The sequence below is a fragment of the Falco naumanni genome, chromosome 4, assembly GCF_017639655.2.
Source record: "Falco naumanni isolate bFalNau1 chromosome 4, bFalNau1.pat, whole genome shotgun sequence".
In the NCBI taxonomy this organism is placed as follows: Eukaryota; Metazoa; Chordata; class Aves; order Falconiformes; family Falconidae; genus Falco; species Falco naumanni.
The window spans coordinates 11881170-11909008 of NC_054057.1; the positions used below are offsets into that span (position 1 = coordinate 11881170).

General features: G+C 46.9%; 3 protein-coding genes and 1 long non-coding RNA gene across 4 annotated transcripts; 3 read left to right on the top strand and 1 right to left on the bottom strand.

Moving 5' to 3' along the window:
* Nucleotides 1–1557: 1557 nt before the first annotated feature.
* HOXA7 (homeobox A7) lies at nt 1558–5523 on the top strand. Its single transcript, XM_040592148.1, has 2 exons — nt 1558–2079; nt 3164–5523. The coding sequence occupies exons 1-2, from the start codon at nt 1704–1706 to the stop codon at nt 3445–3447; spliced, it is 660 nt and encodes a 219-aa protein (XP_040448082.1). The 5' UTR covers nt 1558–1703; the 3' UTR covers nt 3448–5523.
* LOC121087295 lies at nt 4804–27809 on the bottom strand. Its single transcript, XR_005827565.1, has 2 exons — nt 22073–27809; nt 4804–6246 (listed from the first exon to the last, which is right to left on the bottom strand). It is a non-coding gene; the product is annotated as an uncharacterized LOC121087295 (long non-coding RNA).
* On the top strand, nt 10261–12616 carry HOXA6 (homeobox A6). The gene is made up of 2 exons (XM_040592147.1): nt 10261–10858; nt 12215–12616. The coding sequence occupies exons 1-2, from the start codon at nt 10423–10425 to the stop codon at nt 12472–12474; spliced, it is 696 nt and encodes a 231-aa protein (XP_040448081.1). The 5' UTR covers nt 10261–10422; the 3' UTR covers nt 12475–12616.
* Nucleotides 14381–16662, top strand: HOXA5 (homeobox A5). Its single transcript, XM_040592145.1, has 2 exons — nt 14381–15144; nt 16119–16662. The coding sequence occupies exons 1-2, from the start codon at nt 14583–14585 to the stop codon at nt 16367–16369; spliced, it is 813 nt and encodes a 270-aa protein (XP_040448079.1). The 5' UTR covers nt 14381–14582; the 3' UTR covers nt 16370–16662.
* Nucleotides 27810–27839: the final 30 nt, after the last annotated feature.

A 27839-nucleotide genomic window follows, 5' to 3' on the forward strand; every position in this document is an offset into this window, starting at 1 on the left:
GTCACTAGAGGAGCAATTTATTGGTCTAATGTCATCTACTTCAGCCTCTTTGATCTTCTTGGTTGTCGTCTTGTTTGCATCGCATTCGTTTAACTTCTTGGGCCTTTATTCCTTTCAAACAGCCTCTTCTGCCGGCGTGTTCCCACATCGCGATTGCGACCGCGGGGATGTTGTCTAATATTGGCGAATCGGGAGAAATAACCGAATAGGGCTCTTTCACCAGCTTCTGCCTTACGCCTGCAAATAATAACTGCATATTCACGTACTTAATACTTGGCAAATATCTACATACAGCCGCCACATTTGAATGCTCTGAAGCACCAATATCTTAGGGATCCGGCTTTAGAGAATTTACTTGCTTCTGTCAGTAACCTGTATTCATGGGGCTGCAATAACCGGGCATAAAGAGTCCCAAAGGGTTCGCGTGTGTGTGTGTGTGTGTGTGTGTGTGTGTATGTGTGTGTGTGTGTATGTGTCATGGAGGTGTGTGTGGGGGTAGACGGTGTCCCACGTTTACAAAACGTAAAGTTTAGGGTCCGTGCGAAATATCACCGAGAACAATTTTAACTGGTGAGAAAGTCTTTGTACACGGGGCACCAAACTATAATTGAAAGGAGAATTTCCGGGGCAATTCCATTGTGCTCCTTCCAGTTTATGATGTGCAATACAGGCAGGCAGTAAAAGCTGTCTTTACCAGGACTCCCTGTCTGAGGGAAGGAAACTCATTTTACGATCCGTTTAAAGGAAGGGCACGGTGCAGCATCCTCAATGGAGAGCCATTCGCATTGTTGGGGAGCCCAGTGTTTAGAAAAGCAGCGGCGCTCCCCGTCATCTGAGCGTGCCGCCGCCGCCTCACGCGTCGGGCTGTAAGGTACGTTAGGGCAGAAAGGTAAAAAGGGGCGGCTGAGATCTGAAGCCATTTGTAGGCGATTTCTTCAAATCTGGGGATTTTGGTTGATTTTGTTTCTTCTTTTCGAGGCGCTCAGAAAGTTAAGCGCTGGCATAATTATTTTTTTCTTCATTTTTGGTGTTTGGGTGGTTTAGGGTTTTTTGTTTGTTTTCCGGGGAGGGTGCCCGTGTTTTTTCCCGGGGGGGGCTGGAACCCGGCGAGGCTTACTCCAGGGCGCCGCCTTGGATTTTCAAGGCTCGGGCAGCCCTTCAGGGCCGGCGGCGGTGCGGCTGGGGCCCGGCGTGGCGGGGGTACCCCCCGCAAACCCCGCCGCGGGGCTCCCGCCCGCTTATTTTCCTCACGGAAAAAAAAACCAACGCGTGGGTGACGACCGGCCACCTTCGAAGTTTATATTTTATTTTATTTATTTTATTTTGTGTTCCGCGACACCCCTCGGTCCGCCTGAAGGACCACATGGTGTGCGCGCCCCGTCGGCGGGCCGAGCGCCCCCACCCCGTGTCGGCGCCGTCGGGGGCGAGGGGGCGGTGGCGGCTGGAGGGCGCTGCCGGGCGCGGCGGCGGCGGCGGCCCCGGCCCGTCCATGGCCGGGCACCGGCGGGCCGCGGCCGGCACCACCTGTGAGGCGGGCGGGGATTGGCGGGCGGCGTCACATGACCGGTCACGTGCTCGAGGCAGCTCAGTCCAAAAGAAAATGGGGTTTGGTGTAAATCTGGGGGTGTAATGTTATCATATATCACGCTACCTCGTAAAACCGACACTGAAGCCTGCCGGACAACAAATCACAGGTCAAAATTATGAGCTCTTCGTATTATGTGAATGCGCTTTTTAGCAAATATACGGCGGGGGCTTCTCTTTTCCAAAATGCAGAGCCTACTTCTTGCTCCTTTGCAAGCAACTCCCAGAGAAGCGGCTATGGACCAGGCGCGGGTGCCTTCGCCTCCTCCATGCCCGGCTTGTACAATGTGAACAGTACCATATATCAAAGCCCGTTCTCTTCCGGATACAGCCTGGGCTCTGATGCCTACAACCTGCATTGTTCCTCTTTTGATCAGAACATTCCCGTCCTCTGCAATGAGCTAACCAAACCCAGCTGTGAGAAAGCGGAGGAAAGCAACCTGCACAACCAGGCTGAGCCTAATTTCCGGATATACCCCTGGATGAGGTCTTCAGGTAGGGGCAAGCGGAGAGGGCTCGGAGCCGTGGCAGCCAGGCAAAGCGTGTCGCCAGAATTACTGTCAGCACAGCCTTTATGGTTTTAATTATAGCCGAGGCGCCATTGCGTAGAAAGCCCGTGGCATTGTATGTAAATGAGTATCATAAAACTTTTTATTGCCCAATTAATGGGTTCTAGCCTCGTAAATTTATTTAACTCCATTTGCTATGGAATTTTAGCATTGAGTTGATTTGCGCTGTTTGCTATAGAAATGTGGAGAGTTGGCTGCGGGCTCCCAGAGCCCCCACGGGTAAACGTCTCCCCTGCCCTCTGCCGAAGTTGGGCAAAGAAATCCCGCTGGCGGGGGAAGGCGGAGGGGAGAGGGGCGTTCAGGAGCGGGGGACGGGCTGCTGAGGACTTTGCCAGCCCACGTTGCCGAGACGTGCCACTTTCGCCCCCCCTGCCCTTTCCACGGAGATAAGGATCTATAGAAATGTACTAAACAGGAAAACGGGGCGGGGGGGGGGGGACGACGACGACACGGGGGGACGGGACTGGGGGCGAGAGTGTGTGAAAAAGGAGAGCTCTCTTCTGGAGCTAAATGCGATGTATTGTTTACGATCCAGGCGGGGTTGGTGTGTGTGTGTGTGTGTGTGTAGGGAGCCCCCGACATGAAAATAAAATAAATACAGCCCAGCCTTCCAGCTTTTTATTTCCCCTTGCGAAACGCGAAAGTCTGGAAGGTTTTAGGGAAATACATAGCCTGGGGGCAAAGTTCCTCCTCCCAAAAGCAATTTCCTCCCCCACCTCCTCTCCTGAATGCTTTCTCTCCACTTTTTCTAGGTCTCGAGCAACTTAATTTTTGCCCTGCCTGAGCAGGGCAGGTCGTGTGGCTGAAATGTCTTTGTTAGGGCAAAGTGGGGGGGCGGGTGGAAGTGAGGGAAGGGGATCATTCACTCTCGCTCGGCCGCTTTTTGTTTGTTTAATAATAATAATCATAATAACAACAATAATGAACCCAGACACACACCCAACACTAAAAAGAGAAAACTTTCCACTTCTCTTCTTGCCTAACTCCTGGCCGTGTGTGCCTGCTTTCAGGTCCAGATAGGAAGCGAGGGCGCCAGACCTACACCCGCTACCAGACCCTGGAGCTGGAGAAGGAATTCCACTTCAATCGTTATCTGACTCGGCGGCGGAGGATAGAGATCGCCCATGCCCTCTGCCTGACGGAAAGGCAGATCAAAATCTGGTTCCAAAACCGGAGGATGAAGTGGAAGAAGGAGCACAAGGAAGAGAGCTCCAGCACCCCGGCTCCCAACGAGCCCACGTCAGCAGCAGCCTCGGTCGAGAAAGTGGAAGAAGACGAAGAGGAGGAGGACTAAGGAGTCCCACTCGAGGAAGCGATCTCAGTATAACGTATGCACATGACAGTTGGAAAAGCTCCCTTTAAAGAGGGGAGAAGAAAAAACAAAACAACAACAAAAAAAGAGAGACACTCACTGTTTTTATTTAAAAAAATACAAAAATATCAGTTCCCTTTAATAATCATCTTGCAAGTGAGCATTTGCAAACACGAAAATGTTTCTTGGGGTGGCTTTCCAGCCTTCTCTCCACTCTCTTGTACTCCCCAAATCTGCCCTGTGCCGAACTTCTCGGTAATATCTCCTAACAGCATCCTACAATCATTTGTTTTTTCGTTTACCCAAACCTGGCTGAGTTTGTCCAGGAGACATTTCAGTGAGAGAACTGCTGCTTGCACAGATGGTAAACCGTGACCTTCCGAAATAACTACCTGACTCAATAGTCCCAATCATGTGTAAGGGGAAAAGTGCATTAGGCTCACATTAAGAAAAACTACCTAATTTTGAATAAGTAGCTCTGCACTTCTCTTTTTTTTTTCTTTTTTTCTTTTTTTTTTAATTATTGTTAGGAAAGTATCATAACTAACAGCTACACTAACAAAAGGTTAAACGGCAAGGGGAAAAAAAAAAAAAAAAAAAAAAAAAAATATGTTCCACAAACCACTACAATCCACAGCAATGATTTGTACTACCTATTTTCCAGACTACCTATATATCTTGCTCCGCCTACCTATCTTCGAAAGTATACTGTATTTTAGTAGTCGAAAGAAGATAACATTACTAATGTGAATCGCAAAATGCTTTTAGAAATGTAAGTGTAGTCGTTTGAAAAGCACGCATCAATAGCTTTGGTATAGAATTTGGTACCGAAAAGGCTGAATATATTTAAATTTAAAATAATATATTTATTCCAAAGCAATTATAAATGAAAACCATATGCTGCAATATATCTTTGTTCTCGATTCTTTACTATTCCGAGGAAGCAAACATGCCAATATTGTACAAAGCGGTTTAATATCTCCCGTTGGCTTCTACCTTCGGCTGCTTCTGCTAAAGGCCGTTTTATTCTAGGTTGATCTTAATATAGCGGGAAGTGTTCTTTGAAAAGTGAATTTAAATGACCATGTAACCACCTTTAAAAAAAACCTGTTTGTCCTGAATATCTGAACGTGTTAATATGTAATACCGTGAATTTTCCTACAATAGCAGATACTGGTTGGGGTTTTTTTTGTTGGTTTTTCTTTTTTTTTTTTTTTGTCATTTATATTCGTCTTGGAGTTAATTTGTAAGATCATGTCATAAATTGGGAAGTATGTAATTAATTTGGAAACTTTGTAGCATGATGTATTGTTAAGAACTCTGTATAAATCCGTCTTGAAGGTTTGGCGAAAGTTTATTCAAAAATTGTATGTTACAATGTGTTTCGATGTGTTCGTTGTGAACATTTGGGTATGCCGTGTAAGTATTGGAAGTGGGGAAAAAAATGTCTGTGAACTCTCTTTGGAAGTGATACCGTGTTCAAACATCTCCCACAATAAATGTGTTTTATGTTACACAGAAAATAAATATGCTTGTTGACAATGAATTGTGTTTGTTTATTAGGGAAACATTTCGAAGGAAGCATCAAAAAATAATTTACACAGACAAATACAGAAATCAGACCATATAAATCTTCTTCTTCCGTAATCAAAGGAAAAAAATGCAAGGTGATGAATTGATAGGAATCAGTCAATTTCTGATTTTTTTTTTTCCCCTAGCGCAGTTGATTAATAAAGCGGAAAGCCTTCTTTATGGGAGGGCTTCCTTCCACCGTGTTCCCGTGTCCTCTTGCAATCATAACCTCTGTCCAGCCGGCCGACGATCAAGCCGAAATCACATGCAGTGAAATAATAATTTGTAATGAACAGAAAGTGAGATGCGAAAGTTCCAAGCATAAATGATTTGGTCAAGTACGTGTGTGGTTTGTGCGTGCAGCTTTCGGGGGGCGGAGGGGCATCAGGATAGCATTAAAAAGGGGGGAAATCCCCCCGCTTTAGAAAATGTATCGGTTTTGCCAGCTACCACGTAATGTCTAGGAGATCTAATATTTTCAATCTTTTTTTAAAAAAGAAGAAAAAAAAAATCTCGCCCTATAAGTCCCTTTATTCGGCCGGGTAAATGCAGGTAGAACCAGAGCATCATTTGCACAGAAGTTCCCTTTTCCTACTATACTCCATTCTTGGTCAATGTACTAATTGTAATTTTAATAAAATTAGTACAAACTCCAGGTCTTTTAGAAAACTCCAGGGCTGCCTCTGTGGTAAGATGGCGCCTCTCTAAGACCTGCCTCTTCTTAGTGATGAGGAAAAGGCCATAAATCCGTTGTTGTTTATGAAAATTTACAACTTTGCAATACAACTTTATGAGTTGTTCGGTTTTTCCATTGGTCGTTGTCGGTCATGTGGATGGTAACCGTGAACATGAACTTTTTTATAATTTCCCTTGCGAGAATAGAGCCGCATTCTTTTGCTGAGCTCTGTCCTGCTTCGGATCTCTCTGGCTTTCAATCCCCATTTCATTTGTTCTTTGTAAGGCAATAGTGAACAAAGTGTGCGGAGGTTCGGCATAAGCAGCCGCCTAGAACACAGATCCGGGATGGCAATTTCCAGTTCCCCCGCTGGAAGGTGTGGCATATTGGATTCAAAGCACTGGCGTGGCAGATTTTCAACTTGCAACCTGGCTAATTTCCTGCTTCTTCTGGCACCAAAAGGAGGGCGATTCGTCTCCTGTGCAGCCAAAGCGACAGCTGTCAAAGTCGCAGGGGCTCCTGTGAGCCAGAACCTAAAAGGTGAGAAATGTATATGACACTACCGTAAGCAGGGAAACATGGTTTAATACGTTTAAATATTAGACATGTGCAATTAAACCAAATTGAAATGTTACCGGCCAAAAATAGAGGTGGCTGCAGCTCAGTTGATTTTGACCAGTGCATGCAAAAATATGCCTAAATAAATTGTCTACTTTCTATTATTTAGCAAGGAAGCTGTGGATTTTTTTTTTTTTCACGAAGTTTATTTCTGTTTGCATTTGCCAGAGGGTTGCTGTGACATTCAGGTTATTTTCTCAGAATGTAGGTTTATAGTATCAATCCGGGTTGGTTTGATTTTTTTTTTCCCCGCAGCACAAGGAAAAAAAAAATTAAACCCCCCCATTTTTTTTTTTTTTATTTCGTAGCATTAACTTAAAGTTCATTTGCGGCAGCTGAAATGTAGATGTAATTTAATTTTTACTGTTTCAGAAAAAAACCCAGCAGTCAGCACAATGACTCCTGGCTCCCCTGGCATGTTCAGGAGAAAGGTTATTTCTGCGCGGCGGAAACAGCGCGAATGTGTCTTTGATTTTCTTTATCAGATCAAGCGCTGCCTGCAAACCCCCCATGCCTCGCCTTGGGTCCATCGGAGCAGAAGTGCCGGCGCTTTCCGGCGTGGGTAGCTTGCGCTCCTCGGCTGCGCGGAGCGGGCTTTGCAGCAGCTAAACTGATCTCAGCGCCGGAGACGGAGCTTTTTTCCCCCCTTTCCCTCCTTGTGACTGTTACGGTGCGGCGCTGGGGCGAGGGGAGCGGCGGCTGGCGAGCCGGTGCCCCGCGGTGTGTGCCGACGGGGGGGAGCGGGGCCCCGGGGACGGCGCCCCCGAGACCCCCCGCCGCCGCCCGGCTCCGCTCCCGCCTCCTTATGGCAAGTGAGCGGCTCGGGGCGCTTTAAGTGTTGGCCCCGGCTCTGCTTGTGCTGCCGGGCTGATAAAGCATTGCATTTGCATTGCATTGCGGTATCCGCCGGACTGGAGCTGCAGTGAGCGCCGGATTATTTATTGCGGGGCCGCGGGTGCTCAGTGCTGCCACGGCGTGGCGGAACGGCGGAGGCGGGCGCGGAGCGGCCCCCGCAGCCCCTGGGAAGGGCAGCGCTGGGAGCCTGCGCTGCTCGGGGGAAACCCAAATAAAAGACCAAATAAAATAATTAAGAAAACAACAACCCAACAAAAAAATCTGGCCTACCTTTTTCTATAGGAGCATCGCGGCTCGCCCCCGGGCAAGATATTCCTGCGGGACCGGCTCTGCCCCCTCCCCTTTCCCTCCGCTTGTAGCTCGGTGCGTGTCAACTGTAAAATATTACAGTGGGAGCGGGCTGGGAGGACCCTCCCGCGCCTCCCCGGCCAGGCTCCCGCACCCCGTCAGCCTAAACAACGGCTCGCCTTGCCCAAACTGTTTGGATTAGGATCTATTAGTTAAAGGTTGGTTTTGGTGACGCTGCCGAGCATGATAAGGATTTGTAAGTGGTTTTATATCCGAGGAAAAGGAGGCTTTTCAGTTTGAGGGTTACTGCCCCCGCACCTGTATCCGAGGGTGGCTGAGGTTGCCGTCCGCGTTTTCGGCGGGAGGAGGAAGGCGAAGTGTGTGGTGGAGGAGGTGCTGGGGATGCGGGGAATTCCGAAAACAAATAAAAGGCGGATGAAATACACGGGTATCGCAAAGTGTGATTTTGTTGCGGTGGCAAAATGCAGCGGTTGGCTTTCTGCTTTCCAGGGGAGAAAATGGTGAAGGGAAACTGCTGCGAAATGTGTCCGGACAGGGCATTTCCCCAACAGAGCTGGGGGGTAACAGATTATTGTAATTCGGGGTTTTCTGGGGGTAGGGGGGAGGAGCGGAAAGGATGCCTGAATGTGACTGAAGCGGAGATTGCAGTGCAGATTGTTTAGCTGTCACTGTAACTATTCTAACACGACCCAGCCAGGCAAACGTGCACATTTCATTCCTGTTAATATTATGGTATCAACGAAGAAATATTTTCGCTGCCTGCCGTCGGGCTTTCGACAGTTTGGTTTGGACGCAAACAGTATCTTGAAAAGGAGGAAAGAAACAAAAAGAAAAAGAGAGAAAGAGAAAAAAAATCAGTCTGTAACTGATGCTATAAAATGTAAATATAACTAAACTTAGAGTGATTTTTTTTTTTTTGTCTCTGTGTGATGGATTGAAACAAAAGACTGTCTGGCCACAACTTGTTTAAAGTGAGGCTGGTGGGTTTCGCTCGGCCCGAGTATTCATTTTTCACGGTGCGTTTTCGTTCTGACCTATGTTGGCGAAAATCTACTCTTTTAAAGACCTCTTTGTATTTAGCGTGCTGTATATCTGTTTACTGGTGTTCCCTCATTTTTAAACTCTATTCTCACTGAGTAAAAACCTTTTTCTGGAGAAGGCTGGCTTTCAGGAAATACATGTTTCTGAAATGACCTTCCAAAGCATGCAGCTAGTGAGCTGTAATTCTACCAGGTGTGTTTATGGATTAGCCGGGCTGAAGAGGTTAAGGAAGTTGGGAGCAAAAAAAAATAAAATTGGAGGCAATCAACATCTGAATGTGAAAGTCCAGCTGAGACTGTGAACAATACAATCTATTGTGGAGCGATGTTTTAACTCACTACTGTTTTATAGGTATCGTAATCTGCCCCCGGAAATGAGACAAATAGTCTCCCAACAACAACAAAACTCTCCTTTGAAAGCTACTTTAGGAAACAGGGCTCGTACGAATGTCACTTTCCGTCAGAGCGCGTTTAAAGTCAGGCTATTCAATCTGTTGTAATGAGCACGGATTATGAGTAAATACAGCTTGGAATGAACAACTTCATGTTATCTCCAGGAACTGCAGGGTTACGGCTGAATTAAAAGCGCCTCAGCGTATTTCATCAGCACTGTTACTGTCCCTGCCCTGGGCCAAGAATTATATTTCCGCTATGGGGTAACTGCCATGTTGAAAAATGAAGGTGGAAATATTTGTTTCACGTATTATTTTTTTTCCCTTTTAAAGACACACATCCGCATTTAATCAAATTATTCGGAGCAACAACGAAACCGATTGGCTTCTGCTGACTCATTAGCGGGGCTGTATTAATTGGGAATAGTCCTACTGGCTCGTTTTTGAATTTGAATGTTTGATTTCCTCGGGTGGACTCTGGCGGGGGGCGGGGGAACTCGGGGAGAAAAGACACGTGGAACTTTATCTGGGCTGCTCGGGGGGCGCCGGGAGCCCGCCCAGCCCTTCCCGGGGCCTTCTCGGGCATTTGGTGCAAACCAAAAATCCCCCTCCCCGGAAGGCCACCGTTTCCTCCCCCGGCCACAACCTTCGCGTTAATTATGAGGGTGTTCATTAAGATACAAGACCTCTTCCACGCAGGACGCGTCGGCCTCTTTCACAAAAGCTAGGTTCGGTCGTAAGGCGGGCTCCCCGGGCGAGCTCCGCAGGGAAGTCTCAGCGGAGGGGCGGTTTGCGGGGAAAATAATAAAATAAAAATCGCCTAAACCCTCCTGGATGCGGTTGTGGCTTCGGGGTGGGAAAAGGCAGAGAGGCCGCCCGGCCCCCCAGCGCTGCGCGGCGCTCCGCTCCCCCTTCACGTGCTCCCTCCGCTCCAAACTTTCCCCCGCCGCATCCTCCGCCACCGGAGGGCCGGGGGCGCCTCGCCCGCCCTGCCCGCGGGGCTGCGCCGCTCCCGGGGGCGCCAAGCCTGCCCCGGGACCCCCAACTTTTAAGGGCGCCCCCCCGCCTCCAGCCGCCGGGTGGGGGGGGTGTCCCCGTCCGCCGCTGTCACGCTGCCCGCACCGCCTGCTCCTGCCGGGAATTATTCCTGTTATTATTACTGTTGTTATTATCGGAATATTTTTCCTCCGGAGGGGCGGTGCCGCCCCGGGGGCGCGGCCGGTCCCAGCGGCGCGGCGTTGCGTTGCGCGGCGCTGCGCGGGGCGGCGCGGCGGGGCCGGGGCTGCCGGTAAGTTGGCGGCGCGGTGGCGGCGGCCCCGGGGGAGCGGGCGCCGCGCGCGCTCCCATTGGCCGCCCCGCCGTCAGCTGCTCCTATTTTCTGCTGTCGCTTTTGGCGCTCGGCCATCCAGAAACAAACCACTTCGACGACTCCTAATAGTTATCGCCAGATGTACTAATACACAACAAATCACGGTCCGGGAGAGGGGGAGAGCAAATGAGTTCCTATTTCGTGAATCCCACTTTCCCGGGAAGCCTGCCCGGGGGCCAGGACTCTTTCCTCGGGCAGATCCCCCTTTACCCGGCGGGCTATGATGCTCTCAGGCATTTTCCGGCTTCGTACGGGGCAAGCAGCCTGCAGGACAAGACTTACACCTCACCTTGTTTCTACCAACAGTCCAACACCGTCATTACTTGCAATCGGGCTTCCTATGAGTACGGAGCCTCTTGTTTTTATTCGGACAAGGAAATTAGTAACGCCTCTCCCTCCGGCAGTGGCAAACAGAGGGGGGCCGGGGACTACCTGCACTTTTCTTCCGATCAACAGTACAAATCCAGCGGCGTCCAAGCCAAAATTGTAAATGACGAAGGCACCGACCGGAAGTACACGAGTCCTGTTTACCCCTGGATGCAGCGGATGAACTCCTGCGCTGGTAAGGCGTTTCGATGCAATCAAGGGGGGTGGGGGGTGTGTGGAAGGAAAAGTTTCTTTCCCCAAGATTTCGGGGTGTTTTTTGGTTTTGAGATGAAGTCCTGACTGCTGGAGAGGCACGGTTCCTGCAGGGCAGCGTGTAACACGAAACCTTCCCAGGTTATTTTAGACCTGGCACATTGGCACCCGGGGAACGGTGGCCGAGAGCCCAGCTTGTGGATTCACTGCTGGAAGTTACTGGGAATCCTTAGGAAGCGGGGGTGTGTGGGGTGGGGGGGTATGGGAGAAAAAAAAAGAGAAAGAGGAAAAAAAAGGAGCACAGCAGTTTTACCACCCTCCTAAAGCCACCCCAAAGCCTCTGTTCCGCTTCTTCATTGTCAGAGAGCGATGCAGGGAATATGCCCTCTGTACTGAGGATCCAATGCATTTGTGGCACATTCCTCCTCGCCCCCCTCCCCCAGCTCATTAGCCTGTAAGTATTGGATATTGAGAGCACGTTTCTGGGGCCGTGGGCGCACTTCCATGGCATCGCGGATTTTCTCTGACTTACGAGTGAACTTCACATAATTTAACTATTCTGTCCAGGAGTGATGCGGGGTGGTGGTGGGGTGTATTGGGGTGGCACTTATTTTTAATTATCCCGTATTAAGACGTTTACTTCCAGTGTTTGCTAATGACTCCCATCCTCTCCCCTCCCGAGTTCATGTTTGCTGGACTGTGGGTCGCATTTCTTTTTTTGAAAGTTAAACTTTTAGCAAGACCATTCTGATGCTGCTTTGCATTCGAGGGCAGCAAATTCCGGAGCAAATGGCAAAGGCTCTTCTATGATCTTTAGCTGATGTCTATAATTATACTTCAATTACAGATCCTCTGTAGTCACAGCCATGGCAATAGAGTGTGTTTGTGTAAACACACCCGCATATACGTGAGCACACACACACACATATGCATGCGTTCAGCTCCCCGGATCGCGCACACGTGTGTGTGTGTGTGTGTGCGCGCGCGCGCGTGTGTGTGTGCGCGCACAGGGTCTCAACATGCATCGGGTAGACACTGCTCAGCGGTTCACACGGTGCGACCTACTTCACTTTCCCTAGTTCCACCTTAAAGCCTCTTTGTATCCCAGTTGCCCCACCACCGTAAGCACGCTGCACATCCGCATTTGCAGCTGGTCAGGCAGGAGAAAGGAAAAGAGGGGGGGAGGAAAAAAAAAAAAAAAAGGCTCCAGGAAACCACAGCAGCTTCCCCCCTCCCCGTGATTGTGCCTGCAAAAGGAGGCAGAATATACTAATCGCTCTTTCTGGTCTGAAATCAGTGGGCCCTGTCCAATGCGATCGTTTTGTCTTTACTTCTACAGGTACAGTATATGGAACTCATGGGAGACGAGGGAGGCAAACTTACACCAGATACCAAACGCTAGAGTTAGAGAAGGAATTTCATTTTAACAGATACTTAACCCGAAGACGACGTATTGAGATTGCAAACGCTCTCTGCCTTACTGAACGCCAGATTAAAATATGGTTTCAAAACAGGCGGATGAAATGGAAAAAGGAAAACAAATTCATAAATTCCACACAGCCCAGCAGCGAAGAAACAGAGGAAAAGTCAGGGGAGTAGAACCATGTTTAATAAACGCTACCAGGCCTTTCCTTAGCGCTTACTATTACTATTATTATTTACCTTGTGTTCCTTCTGCTACTAAAATCCTATAGGTTTTTCACAGTCTATTAATTCCCAAAAGGCTTGGTTAAAAGATGTACATTTTCAATCATCTGTGACTTTCTTTAATGTATGTGGAAGCCCTAGCTTTCGAGCTACAGGCATGTATGTATATAACCATCTTTCGAAAGCATAGGTGGCGTTGCTTAATATGTTAGAGAAATGGCCCAGATTTTTAAATATTTGAGGTGAGCTTCTGTGTGTGGGTGCGTGTCCCCGGTGTGCCTGTGTGAAAAGACATGAGTGTTTTGTTTTTTTTTATTAGAAATGTTCGTGTTGTAGAAATACGAGAGATTTTAGAAAACCCTGGGTTTATTTTGTTGCTAACTCCCGCCATGTCGGGCCATCTCTTTATGTTGTTTGGGAGCTTATGGTCTGCAGGGAAGAAAAAAAAGTTTTACGCATGTGTAAGATATTTAAATGGCAAAAAGAAGGAAAACCCTGTTAAAAAAATCGTTGTACAAAACCCTGGGCATAAACTTGCAGTTAAAGTGAAGATGAATTGCAGGGAGATTTTTAAAATGCCGCTGAACTGCCTAATCTGCACTACTAGTATTGAAGTAAAAAACTCGGCGTTAAACTTCAGGGGAAGCGAGGAAAGAGGTTTCAAAGCGGTCGAATTTCTGTGGTTCCCGTTGAGCTTACACTGAGGTTTCGGTGAGCTCAGCTCTACACTGAAGGGGCTTTGAATTATGGACTACGTTTCTTGGGGCTTCGTGGGCTTGGGTCGATCTTCCTTTCTTCTCTTTCCTTTCTTTCCTTTTTTTTTTTTTTTTTTTTTTTAATTAAAAGAAAGTGTCTGTCATATTAACTCGGGGATCTTCTTCCCTGCTTTTGTGTTATCTTAATTCACATTCGCATTTCTTAGCACTGGAAAAAATAAATAGATACTCTAAAGAAAAGTAGCTGCCATAAAATGCTTCCATTTCGAGTTCTCTATAAGTAAAATAAGCGCAGCGAAAATATCGATTAATATATACGATGTATCTCTATATATTATATTGTGTGTGCGTGAGTGTGCGTGTGAAGCTGTGTACAAATACACTTGTATAAGCATTAAGGCTCTTTTGTTTGGAAGGCAGCGCAGTTTGGGCTACCGCTCTAAATATTTTAAAAGCCAAATCTGGAAAATACTAATGCAAAATGGCTACCGCCGCATTCAGACTTTTTTTTTTTCCCGAGAGGCGGAAAAATAACGGCGACCGTAAAGGCGCCTGGAATTTGACCCCCTAGTTAGAAAAACGCTGCACGATATTTATCTTTCATAGGTACCTGCCATTTCAGATCGGCAGGACCCAGGCGCCTCTCGAAACCTCCGGCGCGGGAAAAAGGGAGGGGGGGGAGGAATCATTAAAAAAAAAAAAAAAAAAAAAAAAAAAAGTAAGGGACATAAACGTTGCCAGCATAGCATCCGAGGATGGGTAACGTAGGATATGTGAACCGGTGTAAATAAGCCTCGCGCGGGGGAGAACAGGCACAAAGCGGAGCGGTCCCCGCATGCCAGGCTCTCCGGCGGCCGGGGTCGCGCAGCAAGCCCCGCCGGCCCCGCAGCCCCGCCGCCGGCTGCCGGTGCCGCCGTCGGCGGTGGCAGGCGAGGCGGCGGCGTGCCCCGCGCCGCTCCGCGCCGCCGTCGGGGGCCGTCACCCCGGGCCGACCCCGCGGAGCCGCCGCCATCCCCCGCGCCGCCAGCGGGTGGCGCTGGAGGCCGGCGGACGGGCGGGCGGCGGCGGCGGCGGCGCGCGGCGGCGGCGCGCCCCGGGCCGCCCGCGCCCTCCCAGCTCCCCCACCAGTGCACGAGTTTACCTCTAGAGGTCATCAGGCAGGATTTACGACTGGACAACAAAAGCACGTGATGTGAAGCCGTACCCCATATTTGGGTGCCTACGTAGGAGGGAACCAAGTACATGTCCCAGTCATTTCCATAATTCATCATAAATTGTGCAAGGGTGCTATAGACGCACAAAACGACCAAGAGCCACAAATCAAGCACACATATCAAAAAACAAATGAGCTCTTATTTTGTAAACTCATTTTGCGGTCGCTATCCAAATGGCCCGGACTACCAGTTACATAATTATGGAGATCACAGCTCGGTGAGCGAGCAATACAGGGACTCCGCCAGCATGCACTCCGGCAGGTACGGATACGGCTACAATGGCATGGACCTCAGCGTCGGGCGCTCTGCTTCCACCCACTTTGGTGCCAATGAGAGACCCCGCAGTTACCCGGCCAACACCACCTCTGCCTCGACAGAGCCCAGGTACAACCAGCCCGCGACGTCTTCCCACTCGCCTCCCCCTGACCCTCTGCCCTGCACCGCCGTGGCCGGTTCGCCTGTCAGCGAGAGTCACCACGGGGTGAAAAACTCCCTCGCCAACTCCACCAGCACTTCGTCCAATTCCAGCAGCAACACGCACATCAGCAGAGACGGGGTTGGCACCTCGTCTGGGACTGAGGAAGACACTCCAGCAAGCAGCGAGCAGGCAAGTGCCCCGACCGACCAAAGCACAGCCCAGCCTTCACAGCCCCAGATCTACCCCTGGATGCGAAAACTGCACATAAGTCATGGTAAAGCATATACCCTGTTCTTTCTTTATTTCTCTGGAGGAAAAGGAGGATTTAATGTAAACCGGGTGGCTGCGCCGAGCAAGGTCGGGGAGAGGGGGAGAGGAGGGCGTGAGAGCGGGCAGCCGCCGCGCACAGCACAACTCTGCTCGCAGGGAAGCACGCTCCCTTTCCCGGCGAGTCCTCTCCAAAAGGGAAAAAACCGCCCGGCCCCAAAATCACAGCCCGCCTGGCTCCCAGCGCCGGCCCCGGCGGGCTGCGGGGGAGCAGACAGCGCCTTCCCGGAGGGGGATCGGGAGCAGAGGCTGCTCCCGGCTCTCCTCTGGAAGGGGGATCCTCCAGTGGGAACGGCGCGGTTGACCCCATTTATTTTGCCAAGCCGTATCAAAAAGAGAATAAGAGAGGGCGAGGAGGGCAGTTTTCACTGCTAGGAAGCCATGGGGGAGGGGGGGGGGGCGAGTCGCCCCAAACTCCGGGGAGAGGGCTCGAGGGGCTCGGGGAAGCGGAGCAACTTTCAGCCCCGCGTACCTGCCCTGCCCTCGCTGCTGGGGGAGCAGCCGCGGGCTCGCTGCCTCCCAGAGCCTCCCCCAGCTCAGCCGTGGGAAAGGGCTGCACGCTTCAGCTTTGGTCTCCCAGCCCTGAAATCCAGCCAGCAGCAAAGGCACCCCCCAAACCAGCTTATCTGGGGCAGGCGGAGGTGGTGGGGGGGGCAAATTAGTCTCAAAAAAAAAAAAAATTTTCAATTTAAAAAAATCGAACCCCAAATCCAAGTGAAAACTTACCGAGACCACCAAATCCCCCTCCCCCAAGCCTTTCCGAAAAGGGGCTGGAGAAGGAAACTTGTTGAGCGTTTATCCAAGCCAGAAACAAAACCAGGCAGGACTGAGAATAACGGTCCTGGTCGCTGGTAGCTGCAATAAGACACGAAGGCTCCGAGTGGCTGCTGAGAATCTAAATCATGTACTTTTCTCTTCCAGACAACATAGGGGGACCAGAAGGGAAAAGGGCTCGGACTGCTTACACCCGCTATCAGACCTTGGAGCTGGAAAAGGAATTTCACTTCAATAGATACCTGACCCGCAGAAGAAGGATTGAAATAGCACATGCTCTTTGCCTCTCAGAGAGACAAATAAAGATCTGGTTCCAAAACAGGAGAATGAAATGGAAAAAGGATAATAAGCTGAAAAGTATGAGCATGGCAGCTGCAGGAGGGGCATTCCGTCCCTAAGCGTTTGATCAATTAAAAGTACTGAGCAGTATTAGCTGACCCTGCGTCTCATGTCAGTACTAAGTTGACTTTCTAAAACTTCCTTGTGTTACTTCTGTGAAGAAACCCTGTTCTTGTCGCCCTTATTCATCTTTTAATCATGAGCCTGTTTATTACCATTCTCTCGCGTGTATAAGTAGATCTGCTTTTATCGTACATTTCTTTGTCTTGAATGGCTTTGTCTTGAAAAAAATAATAGATGTTTTAACTTATTTATATGAAGCGAGCTGTGTTACTTGAAGTAACTGTTAAAACAAAACAAAACTAAACAAAAAAGAACAAAAAAATAAGGCTAAAAAAAAAAGGAGAGAGAGAAAGAAACCCTCCCCCCGTTTAGTACAAATGTTATGTGTTGCACTCAACCTGCTTAACTGTGCATGTGTGGTCAAGTGTTAATGTCTGTATAGCTCCAAGCTGTTAAAAATATTTTTATTCAAACTACCTATATAATTCCTGTGTAATTAATGCTGTTGTAGAGGTGAAATGATGAAATCAACTGAACTTGTCCTACGTGTAGTGAATAGTGAATCTGTGACGAAAACTGTGATTCCAAGCAGTATGTCCTTGCTGTGCCTTTGTATATGACTCTTTGCACGAACTCTTAGAAGTGGCTCTTATTAAGCGCAGCTTCTGTGATGTATGTTTTTTGTGAACAAAGTTACAAATATAGTCAAAGTCTGGCTGTTTGAGCAAAATGTGATCAGCTTTTTTTTTTTTTTTTGTATTTGTTTTTAAAAAAACTGACTGGAAATCAACAAAAAAAATAAACTTTCTATTGTAAAGTTTTCGTGATCTGGTCTGTGCAAAGCAAGAAGTTGTGCTTCCTGATTTGCCTCTAGAAAAGATATTAACCCGTGCAGAGTTTGTAGTAAGATTTTACCTGGCTCCTGCTGCACGTTTCAAATAGTAGATGCTGCGATTGTCCGCTACCAGTATTTTTAATTGAAAGTTTGATCAGAAGTTCCTCCTTACTGGTTTCTCGCTAGGTGTAAAGCTGCATCGCAGGACCACAATCAACACCCTTTGTGGGTAAATCAACTGCTAGCTGTTTGCTGATGGTTGAAAAAAAAAAAAAAACCAAAACATGTGCTTTGTTAAAACACGCTGCTAACTCAAGCCGTGTTTGCGTCGCTCTAGAATTTCTCCTGTGGTTTCATTAAGTATATTTGCAGGACAGCCACGTCCGAGCCCTCTGCGTCTAATAGCAACCCTCGCTAGCCACATTCCCACTTTTCACCCTTTAAAGATTTTTGGTTTTCTTCACTACGATTAGTTTGCTATAAACGTAATGTTACTTACCCCATCAGAGCTTGAATGGTTAACTCTTCTGGGCTTCTAAGAGCAACTAAAGATTTGCACATTTACTGACTGGTTACATTGATGCCTTCCCTTAAAAGTTATAAAACAGTAAACTTTATAAGCCCCAGTTCCGGCTATATGACATTTGGGTGCCAAATGAATAGGGTTTTGTCTATGAATTAGATCGTAAAATCATCCATAGCACAGACAGATAGGCTCACTGGCTATAAAAAGTCACGTGGTGCCATTAAAGTAAGTTTTATGGTTTTGGGGAGTTGACATCCAACATTATATACCACATAACATATAATCTCACTGACGCTGGACTTCATTTGACTCTTTTGCAGGCTACGTGTGCCTCCTGGCCATTCAAATTGTCAGGTTTAGGGACAGAAGTATCCAAACCACAAGTTCTCAATACTGTATGAAAAATGGCTCCTTGCAAGTCAAAGGTAAGTTTTGTGCACAAGTTCCTTAAAGTTTATTTGTACAGTGGGGAAGCCGAGGCTCCCGCTCGCTCTCGCTGCCTCTGTCTCCTCTCTCTTTCTTTCTCTTTCCCTTTCCCTTTCCGTTCCTCTCGGCCTGGAGCTTTTCAGGACGGTCCCACCGAGCCCTAGGGGCAGGATCAACCACTAACGATCCAGGTTGCGCTGCAAATCCCCCCCCATCCCTTCACTTGCAGCAGCTAGCTCTCTATTTTAACGATCAAATCAAAGTAAACCACAATAAGCGACTTTGGCAGAGATGGATTTTGGGGCCTAGCTTTAATCACTTTGACTACCGCAGAAGATAATTACTTCCTTTGCTCCAATAGACTCTCCAAGTTTGGAGAGGTTTTGTTTAGCAAAGAGTAGTTACTGCAGGCGATTAAAAAAAGGGGAAACAAAATAGATAGGGCTTGATATTATCTGGGCAGTGCTGTATGTAGGCATGATAGAGTTGGAGGCGTGCTGATATGGTAATAATCTTTGGATTGGTGAAATATGTTGCACATCAGAGCTAGTATTAAAATGGCACAGACTGTATTTGGAGCGCTTAAGATTCCTATTTTCTGCATTGGGTTGTGCAGAAAGCTTTAGCTATGTATATATGTCCATCTGCGAGCGTGTAACATGTTTCGGGGATGTGCATTTATAATGTTGCTGTAACTTTTCCCAGATCATATGTGTAATTGCATAAATATATTTAAATTATGTGTGTCTGTGCATGCATGTACGAATCAATGTATACGCCTGTATAAAGCCATGCACATGCGTATGTGTGCCTAATATCGGTGTATCTATGTATACAAAGGGTGTGTACGTGTGTATATGTTCCTGTGAGTTTTTTTTTTTTAAGCGAACCAATTGACTGTAACTTGTAGCATTAATACAAGAGACTACAGGTCATTAGAGTGCTGCAAATTATGAAATACAGGCTTGGTTTATTGAAGATTGTAAATATCTCCTTAGCTCTGCTCTTTCCCTCTCTGCCTTGTATTGCTGGCTGCCATTGTGGGGTAGGCCCCAGCTGCGTGTTTACTTCAACATTCTTTTTATTTAAGTGGACTGTTCTCACTAGAGTGTGATTACTCAGCAATAAACTTTATGGCCGGATTTAACTTTAGTCTTTGAATTTCCAGGACTTGAATGAAAGGGTGAAAGGAACTCTGTCTTTCTCTGGGTAGCATTAAGGCCTGATCCTTACCCTCAGATCTGTTCCTTAGGCCAATGATCTCTGGGGGTGCAGACCGACTAGTTGGGGGCTAAGTAAGAGATTTAAGAATTGCCTCAGAGAGATATATATATATATATATTTATATATATAGGCGCTCACACACACAAAACAGCTGTGGGTATCTCTCTGCTCAGGTTTGGAGTAGCAGGGATTAATCAGATCACTTTGTTTTCCTTCATGTGTCATAAAGTCGGGTTTGCAAAAGAATGGGGTGGTTTGATGTGAGATGGGAGATGGGCTTTGTTTTATTTTGCTAGTGCTATCCTGTTTGAATATTGCGATTCAGGCTGTATCTGCTACTGCAAGTAAAAATGAGAGAAAGGCACAGGGGTACAGGAGGGTAAGGTTGGTGTGTACCTCTGCAAGGTCTGCACATTGTTGACTGATTCCTATTTTTAATTTATTTCTCTTTAACGTTAAAGAAACGGTAGTATATAAGGTTGGCTCAGCTCAAAGTTCTCACACTTCTACAAATATTTAATATTTAAAGTCAACCCCTTGTGTAAGATAAATGAGGTCTGAAACCTTTGTGCCAATGTATTCTTCCTACAAACACTAAACAAATACATACGCATATACTTTCTATTGAAAAAAAATGGGAAAAACTTTAAAAGAGCATATCCAAGTACACATTTGAAAATAATTTCCGTGATAAGCAGCTGGAGATTTTATAGTACACTAGCTGTCACATTTTTGTCAATAGGAATACCAGAAAATTATATATGATAGGCGCATATGATATGATATTATATCATATCTTATAAAATTTTATAGATTGGGGCACAGGTATGAAAAACCTTTAAAAGTTTGGGCTTCATTCATATACGGTCCTTTTCCAAGGAAAATCCTTCGCTTATAAACGGGAATGAGAACGGACACGGTTTCCAATTACTCAATATTCAACAACACTGCGTTATTTGAAATATCTGGTGAATATACAAACACACGCACACCCGTTCGACCAATATTTTAGGAACCTGGATATCATCGCGGATTGTAATTTTTCATTGTCTAGAGCAAAAAGATTTGCTGTTACATATTCTCACGTTTTAAATGTGGCTTCTGGAGCATATTCCACATCAAGCAGTATACAGAGATTCAAGAACTACGGAAAAGAAAAATACCCCCAAACCCACAAGCATATAAAACCGCCCGTACTGCAAGAAACTCTCTAACAACAAAAGAAAGTTAGCTAGAAATTACAACTTCTCCTTATTTCTGGCCCTGCCCTGTCCTAAGCAGCACAGTTGAAGCCATTCAAATCCAGAAACGCATTAAGATTTTCTAATCCGCTTTGAAATTCAAACAACCCTAGACTGCCGAACTCTACCAAAATATTCCCAGGTCCGAATTGTTTTCCGAGGAAAAATGTCATGGAGAATAATCACTGGAATCAGGAGAGAGGTCTTATCTGCACACATTATTTTTCTGCTGTGTTTGGGGGATTTATACGTGCGAGTTTGTTTTACTTTAGGCATGGCAAGTGGCGTTCTGCGGTTTGAAATACAGCTTACCTAATCCTTTGAAAGAAATACTTGAGTGTAGTGTGTCATGTCTAAGCGTAAGGCCAATTAAAGATTAGGCAACTCTCTAATGTTTTTAACTAGTGACTTTGCAAGGCATAACTTTCTCTAAACCAGAACTATAACAATCCGATGGAAAGTCATCCGTAAATTACAGCTCTGCAGCCTTGTCTAAACCCTGCAAACGCCCTAATTGCAGAACATTACGGGGAAATTATTATTCTGCCATTTCCTTACATTTAATAAGTGTGTATCTGTGGAAGGGTGACAATAGAGGGGTTTGCAATCTGCTCCATGGGAAATTGAATGGAACAGATCATGAGGGGCGGATCAGGAGGTTTCGATTTCAAACCCTGGATACTGGAGCAATGCCTTTTCCCTCCCCGCAAATACAGATTTAACGTATTAAATGCAGACATAAATAAGTCTCCCGACCAAGTTAAGACGCCGCTTTGCCTTCTTAGCTCTTTCTCTTTCCTGCTTTTAACGTTTCCCCGATTTGTTGCTAGTTACTAGGCAGAGCTCAAAAAACACAGCTCCCACAGTCGCCTGGTCATCTTTGAAAATATTATCCCTTTCAAATTAAAGCATCCTCACTAATGTCTCTCTGGAAGGCAAATACTCATGGACCATCACAGTCACATGTTCCTGTAGCTACATGCACAAACAATACCAAATCTGACATAGAAAGCGTGTACAATTTGCAAGGATTTCGCCTTATAGCACGCATAAGGAATCTTTCCTATATCCCCTCCCCAAAAAAATGTCTTTTCAATAATAATATTTGCTATGAAGGTTATTGGGTAATTATTGCAATTTTGTGGAACAGTCCTTGCTTGAGGTGAAGTCTGTCTCTGGATAACAAATGGCAGCCCGTGCAGTTCACTGCCAGGTTAAGTAAATGCAGAAAAGATAAATCTGCACACCCTAGGAATCACCAGCAGAGCTCGCTTTAGACCAAGTTCACAGTCAACTCGTTTGCCTAGACAAGGCTTCGCAAACAATTAGACTTGTTTCTTTATGTTTAAATCAAGGAGAAATGACTAAGACCCTCGCAGCAGAGAGCTGCAGCTTTTCCCCCAACGCTCGTCGCTACATTCCTTCCAACCTCACGCCCAGAACTTACCCAGCATTTCACCTGCAATTGTAACCATATAGCGCCTTTGAGTAACAGGCTTCCCTCCAACGCTGCCGAAAGGCTGTGCAAACTGATCTAACAGCACTTTACAAAGCTGCGAGATTAAAGAAAAGGAAAAAAAAAGCAATAATTAAACATGCAAAAATATCCGATTTCTCAACAGCAAGAAGAAGGAAAAAGAAAAAAAAAAGCCCTTAGAAAGCTGAGGGAAACGGCAGAACTATTGAAACAAACAGTGCGAGTCTCTTACTCCTAAAAGAAGCTGCATAGCTTTTGTATATCTTTGTGGTTAAGGGCGTTACAACTGCAGGTCAAAAAGTTGAGGGTCAAAAGTTTACGTTTTGCACCACTCTTAGTCATTCGCCCAGACAGAGTTTGATGTCAATGTTATAGCCGAGATCTTGACTATCAGCACAAAAGATAAAATAGCTTTGAGTTACGTGTGTATCACAGTATGGACTCCAGGTGAACCCTACTGGCTGAATGACCTCAATTACCGAGGAAAGGATAGAAAATTCCTCTTTTTCAAGAGTAATACACGTTGTATTTCATCTTGAATTATCTGCCACATTTGTGTCTGAATATCTCGGGTTCATCCGCGGCAGGTAAACACGCGTGTTACCCCCACAGCAGCCGCTGATGCTGCCTCGTCCGCGAGTCAGGTAGCAAAATATTTCGCCCTTGTTTATTATATAATAACCCGCTTTAAGAGGTTTAATGTTAAGCCTTCTCACTTTGCAAAATGGGAGTAAGATAAGATAGGAGCGATGCTATTAACGTGTGTATCGATCCTCGCCGCGTCTTTGTTTTTGCTCTCATTTCTGTAGCGACCGCTAAACTGTGCTTAAACAGGACACGCTGGAGATAATACGGCTTATATGTCTGGTCCGAAGGAGCTCGTTTAAAATGCGGAGCCGTGGGGCCGCGTTGCGCTACCGATGGAAAATGCTGCGGAGAAGCTGGCGCCCGGCGCCGCTCCGTGATTTGGAGGGTTCTCACAGCCTTCTGGAATTACCAGAGGCAGCAGTTCCCAGCGAAACGGGGAACAGGGAGGGTTGTTTTCCTTCCCTCCATACACCCCCCGCCTCCCCCTCCGCCCCCCAAGAAAAAGTTTAGTGGAATTTCTTTGCGCAGAGACTTATTCCCACATTGCTGGGATTTTTTGTTCCCAGTGCCGCCTCGGTGTTAAAGCTTTAGCTCCTCGGTTAGGCGTGTCTGTAGGGAGAACTGGCCAATATTGCACAGGGAATTTCATTCTGGGGTAGATCACTGCAAACCCGATTCAGCCTGAAATGAGGAGGATGAGGGGTCGATGCAAGATGGAAAGGTTATTCCCAAATATTCATAAGCAGATATGAAAGGTGTGGAGGAGGGGACAGGGCGACGAGAAAGTCCGAGAAAGAGCGCACCTCACCCCCATCCATGCATTGCTGCCTTCCCACCCCCAAGTCAGGAGGCTACACCGGCCTTTGCGTAGCTGGTACGCGTGAATTATTTGCCAGAGACACAGCTGGATCGTGGCAGGCGAGCGCTATTTCTTGGGAACGAATATGCAAGAGGTTAGATTTCCGATTAGCCAAAGTGATTGTTGGAGATTTTGCCTAAAGTACCTGCTGAAGCCTGGGAAGTATATAATGCAAGTGTTCGCTCGTATAGGCACTGTTCACAAGTTGCTGCTGTTGCTTACTTGTAGTCGAGCGCTTGCATTGCACGTTTGGGGAGCCTGGCCTCGCTGAGATAGTATATAACCTTTCACATCCAGAGTATTTATTTGGTGTAAGAGTGAAGCCTGATAGCAAGCTAAAACCCGTAGCCAAATATCTATTTTGTTAGAGAATAGCAGGCGGATTGTTTCCAAGAACAACAATGCGTCTTTGATATACCCAGAATGAAAGCTGCTACTATAACCGGCTTACTCAAGAGTAGGTGACCGAAATGCATTTGCTTTCTCACCAAAACTATCAGTAGCTCGAATTCCGTATTTTCAATCTGGTTTAGAATAAAAATATCAATGAGAATATTTTAAAAGAACTTGAAATGGAGACTTCAGTAAATATTGACTCTTCTGAATTCTTGTTTAAATTATGTCTTTAAAAAAATGGCAACAACCTGGAGCAGAACAGTTAATAATTTGAGACGAACACTTTCTGCCCTTTCATTCTTTGCATTCAGCACACTGCTGTCTGGCGTGGAAGGTCTGCTCAAAAGACCATTCATTTAAAATCCGAGAACAAATCAAATTTTGCGTGTGTTGATGAACCGAGCCAGGACAGCGAGTAAATCCCGCCAACCACCCCGTGGTTAAGAGGAGCCCTGGTACCAGGGCAGTCATCGCTTCTACCACATGCTAAACTTGGGGCAAAACTGCTAGCATTGCCCCGGCAGCGGCCACAGGAAAGAAGCGCTCCCGCCCGCGGAGGCAGGAGCAGCCTCGGGGGCTGTATCATTCCCAGGAACAAAGGAGGGAATACAGTCGATACATTCCATAACGTTTACATTTTCCCGCGATTTTTTCTTAATTTTCCCTTAGAAGTAGTGACCTGGGCAAAGCACCCCGCTATCTAAAAGACACTGTTATAGACCTTTTAGAAAAACTAAGTCCAAGGCCGAGGTGAACTTCAGGTCACCGCGTCTAACAAATATGAAAATGTCGCCTGGTGAAGGGCACGCCTTGTTATTTAACAAAGACTGTCAATGTGTAAGATTAATAAGAAACAAAATGCACACGGTGTCACTTTTCGGTCACTTTGAAACTTGGGACAGCCTCGCATTCAAGGGGGGAAAGCTGGGGCTAAATATATTCAAAATGGTTCAAATCAAATTCAAACCAGGCTGCTAGTGCGAGTCTTCCTCCTCCTACCGCTCTCGGTGGAGGATGCCCGGGCACAGCGAAAGGTTGACTTGAATTATTGTTATTATTGTTGTTGTTGTTATTACTACTACTACTGTTACTGTTCTTGCTACTGTTATTATTTTTTCTTTAGGAGTAATTACATTTTAGCCGCGCATGTGGAGGGTAGCGGGAATGTTTGCTTGTTTCACAAGAAAAAGGGGATCCCCCTTTTCTCCCCTCCTTGGGTATGTATGAGGTTGCCTCTTCTTGGTGCATGAAAATTGACTCTCTCCTTCTCAACTTAATTCCAGTGGGGTCCCCATCTCCTCCTCGGCCAGCGTCGGCCAGGAAACTCTTGCTCCTTTATTAACTGATTAAAGTCTCCTTCACCAGTGAAATCGAGCCTTTAGTCCTTCTGGAAAACTGAAGGAGCTGGCCTATTTTTTCCTCTCCTTTTCTTTCTCTGAGAGCTTAGGATGATGCTACAAGTTTGTTAAAGGGAAGTACCGGGGGAAAAAAAGGGTTTCTGAGATTGTTTATTACAGCCATAAATCTTGCAGTAAAATGTCGAAATGGCCGTGTGCAAGATAACACTTGGTGGTCTTGGCTGGGTTCTTGTTTATGATAACAAAACCACAAAGACATGGAACAGGCCTTTTGGAGGTCCTGCCTCAGCACATCTTCGCAGAGTAATAGAACCACACGAAAAAAACAGACTTGGGCTGAGCAGCTCAGGTCACCTTGCAGATTTACAGTCGTATATAAAATTGCATCCTTCTTTCTGCAACTGAGCGCCAGAGCCCCACGGTAGAAAGAGGCACAGTGAAACAAGTACACTTTGAGATCTAATCACGGTAAATAATACGAAACAGAGCCCGGTCAGTTCTCCCAGTATAGCGCCGAGCTTACAAACCGAGACACCACTTTTCGTTGTGTTTTACCGTGGCTTGGGAACACGGCAGACCGCTGTAGTGCTCTGGCCGTAGTGTCTCAGGACTTATGCCGAGGATAATATTTACGATAACCCAGTGTAATTCATCTCGTGCGGGCCGGCAGGTATTTGTACGTATGTGTCTGTACGTGTGCATGTATCTCTTTACGCCGGGAAAAGGCTCTCCGCTCGTGATGCACTTTGGCAATCTTTTTTTTTTTTTTTTTACAGTCATGTAGGTGGGAAATTTATTATTTTACAACATGGGTCGCTGTTGGTTTTTGAGAGGGTTTTTTTGTTGCTGTTGTTGCCTTTAAATATATATATAAATAAAACAATCTCCCCTTTCCTGTCAATTGCGTGTTGCTGAACAGTTGCGGCTGTCTCTGTGTGCGTGTGTATAACCGCATTTCCTCTCCACGCAGAGTAAATAGAAAAACTTACCTATTACCATAGATAATAGGTATAATAGAACCAAAGAGTTCCATAGATGTGCTGTTGGAAATGAGTAAGTAAATGTGTTCTAACTCTTTATACAAATTAGACATTCGATAGGAGGAGGAAATGAGTGATTGTTTAGATAAGTATCCCAGTATACCCAAGTGCTGGAAATGTTCTAACATATTACAAGTCGCCTGCAATGTGCGTGCGTGTGTGTAAAATATAAATCGATACGATGTGTGTCTTGTTAGATAGAATATATATTCAAATATAATTTTATTGCATGTATTCATTATCTATAAAACTGCAAAAGACAATAATCTGAATTTAAACCAGGCTAACTGTTAATGCAATATCTTTAGGAGGGCAAGATCTAAACCGTATCAAATTTACGCTTGATATATTAGAAGTATTTTCCCATACCAGCAGATGAGTTTACCCACTCAGCAATTATATTCTCGAAGGGTGCGGTAAATATTTCTATATGTTTATACGCTTTCCAGAAAAGGAGGGGGGGAAAAAAACAATCCGAAAAGTTCGCTTGTAACTCCGAACGTACCAGACCAGCTGACGTTCAATAAGTATTTTTTCCCCTTAGAATAAGAGCTTAATTAGATTAACCATCAAATTTCAATTACCTAAGGTCAGGGCGGTTGCCTCCTTTCCCTCTGAGCTGCAAATATCGTTAACAGTCTCAGTTTTAGCAACGCTGAAGTGCCCGAGTGCCTTCTCCCTCCCACGCCAGGGTTTACGAGTCACTCCTGCGAAGGCGCTAGCGATTTCTCATGGAAAAGAAAATTAAGAAATAAACCCAAGACGAGGCATACCAAACCGACGGACTTAAATTCGTAGTTTGGAAACCGCTCCTTCGCGGGGAGGGACGCTCGCAGTGAGCCCTGCGGTCGCCGGTAGGAAGTATTTGATACCATCGTGTCCGCTTTCCCCTCTCTCCCTTCCCCCTCTCCTCCCCGTTATTTTCAGGCTCGCTATAAGCCCTCACACCCCGCAGGCCACTCAAGGACTTTCCTCGGCCTCCCCGCGACCTTCGTGCTAACTTTTGCATCTATTCCTCCAGCTAGCACAGCTCCAAAGGTGCAAAGGGCTAGCCCGAGAGCTGCCGGCCGGCCGCGGTGGCAGCGGCAGGGCGCTGGGGGTAGACCCCGGAGGGCTGCCGGTGGCCTGTGCCCGGCAGCCGCTGCCGCCCTCTGCCTGCGCGCAGCCCCGACTCCAGGCGTTTGGAAATGGGCTTGTTTAAAAGGATTGTGCAACGCCTTGTGCAATGCCTGCCTCCCTCCGGATCGCGCAGCTGGGCTGCGCTCTGCTTCCTCGCCCCGCTTCCTACGCTCTCCCGCGGGGGAACGGAGAAACAAAAAATGCTGGGGGCGGGGGGGATGTGCAGAGAGACTGTCGGGGCTGGTTGAGTTGATTCTCGCCTGACTGCCGGACGTGGCCCGGACCGGCGGGCGAGAGGAGCCGGGGATGCGGGTTAGAAGCGGCTGCGGGGCGCGGGCGGCCGGCAGCCCCCGGCGGGGCGCCCTCTGGGCGGGCAG

Coding starts and splice junctions, on each gene's coding strand:
- HOXA7 (XM_040592148.1), top strand. CDS start 1,704: ATGAGCTCTTCGTATTATGTGAATGCGCTTTTTAGCAAATATACGGCG. Junction 2,080..3,163: donor CCCCTGGATGAGGTCTTCAG/GTAGGGGCAAGC, acceptor GCCTGCTTTCAG/GTCCAGATAGGAAGCGAGGG.
- HOXA6 (XM_040592147.1), top strand. CDS start 10,423: ATGAGTTCCTATTTCGTGAATCCCACTTTCCCGGGAAGCCTGCCCGGG. Junction 10,859..12,214: donor GCGGATGAACTCCTGCGCTG/GTAAGGCGTTTC, acceptor TTACTTCTACAG/GTACAGTATATGGAACTCAT.
- HOXA5 (XM_040592145.1), top strand. CDS start 14,583: ATGAGCTCTTATTTTGTAAACTCATTTTGCGGTCGCTATCCAAATGGC. Junction 15,145..16,118: donor AAAACTGCACATAAGTCATG/GTAAAGCATATA, acceptor TTTCTCTTCCAG/ACAACATAGGGGGACCAGAA.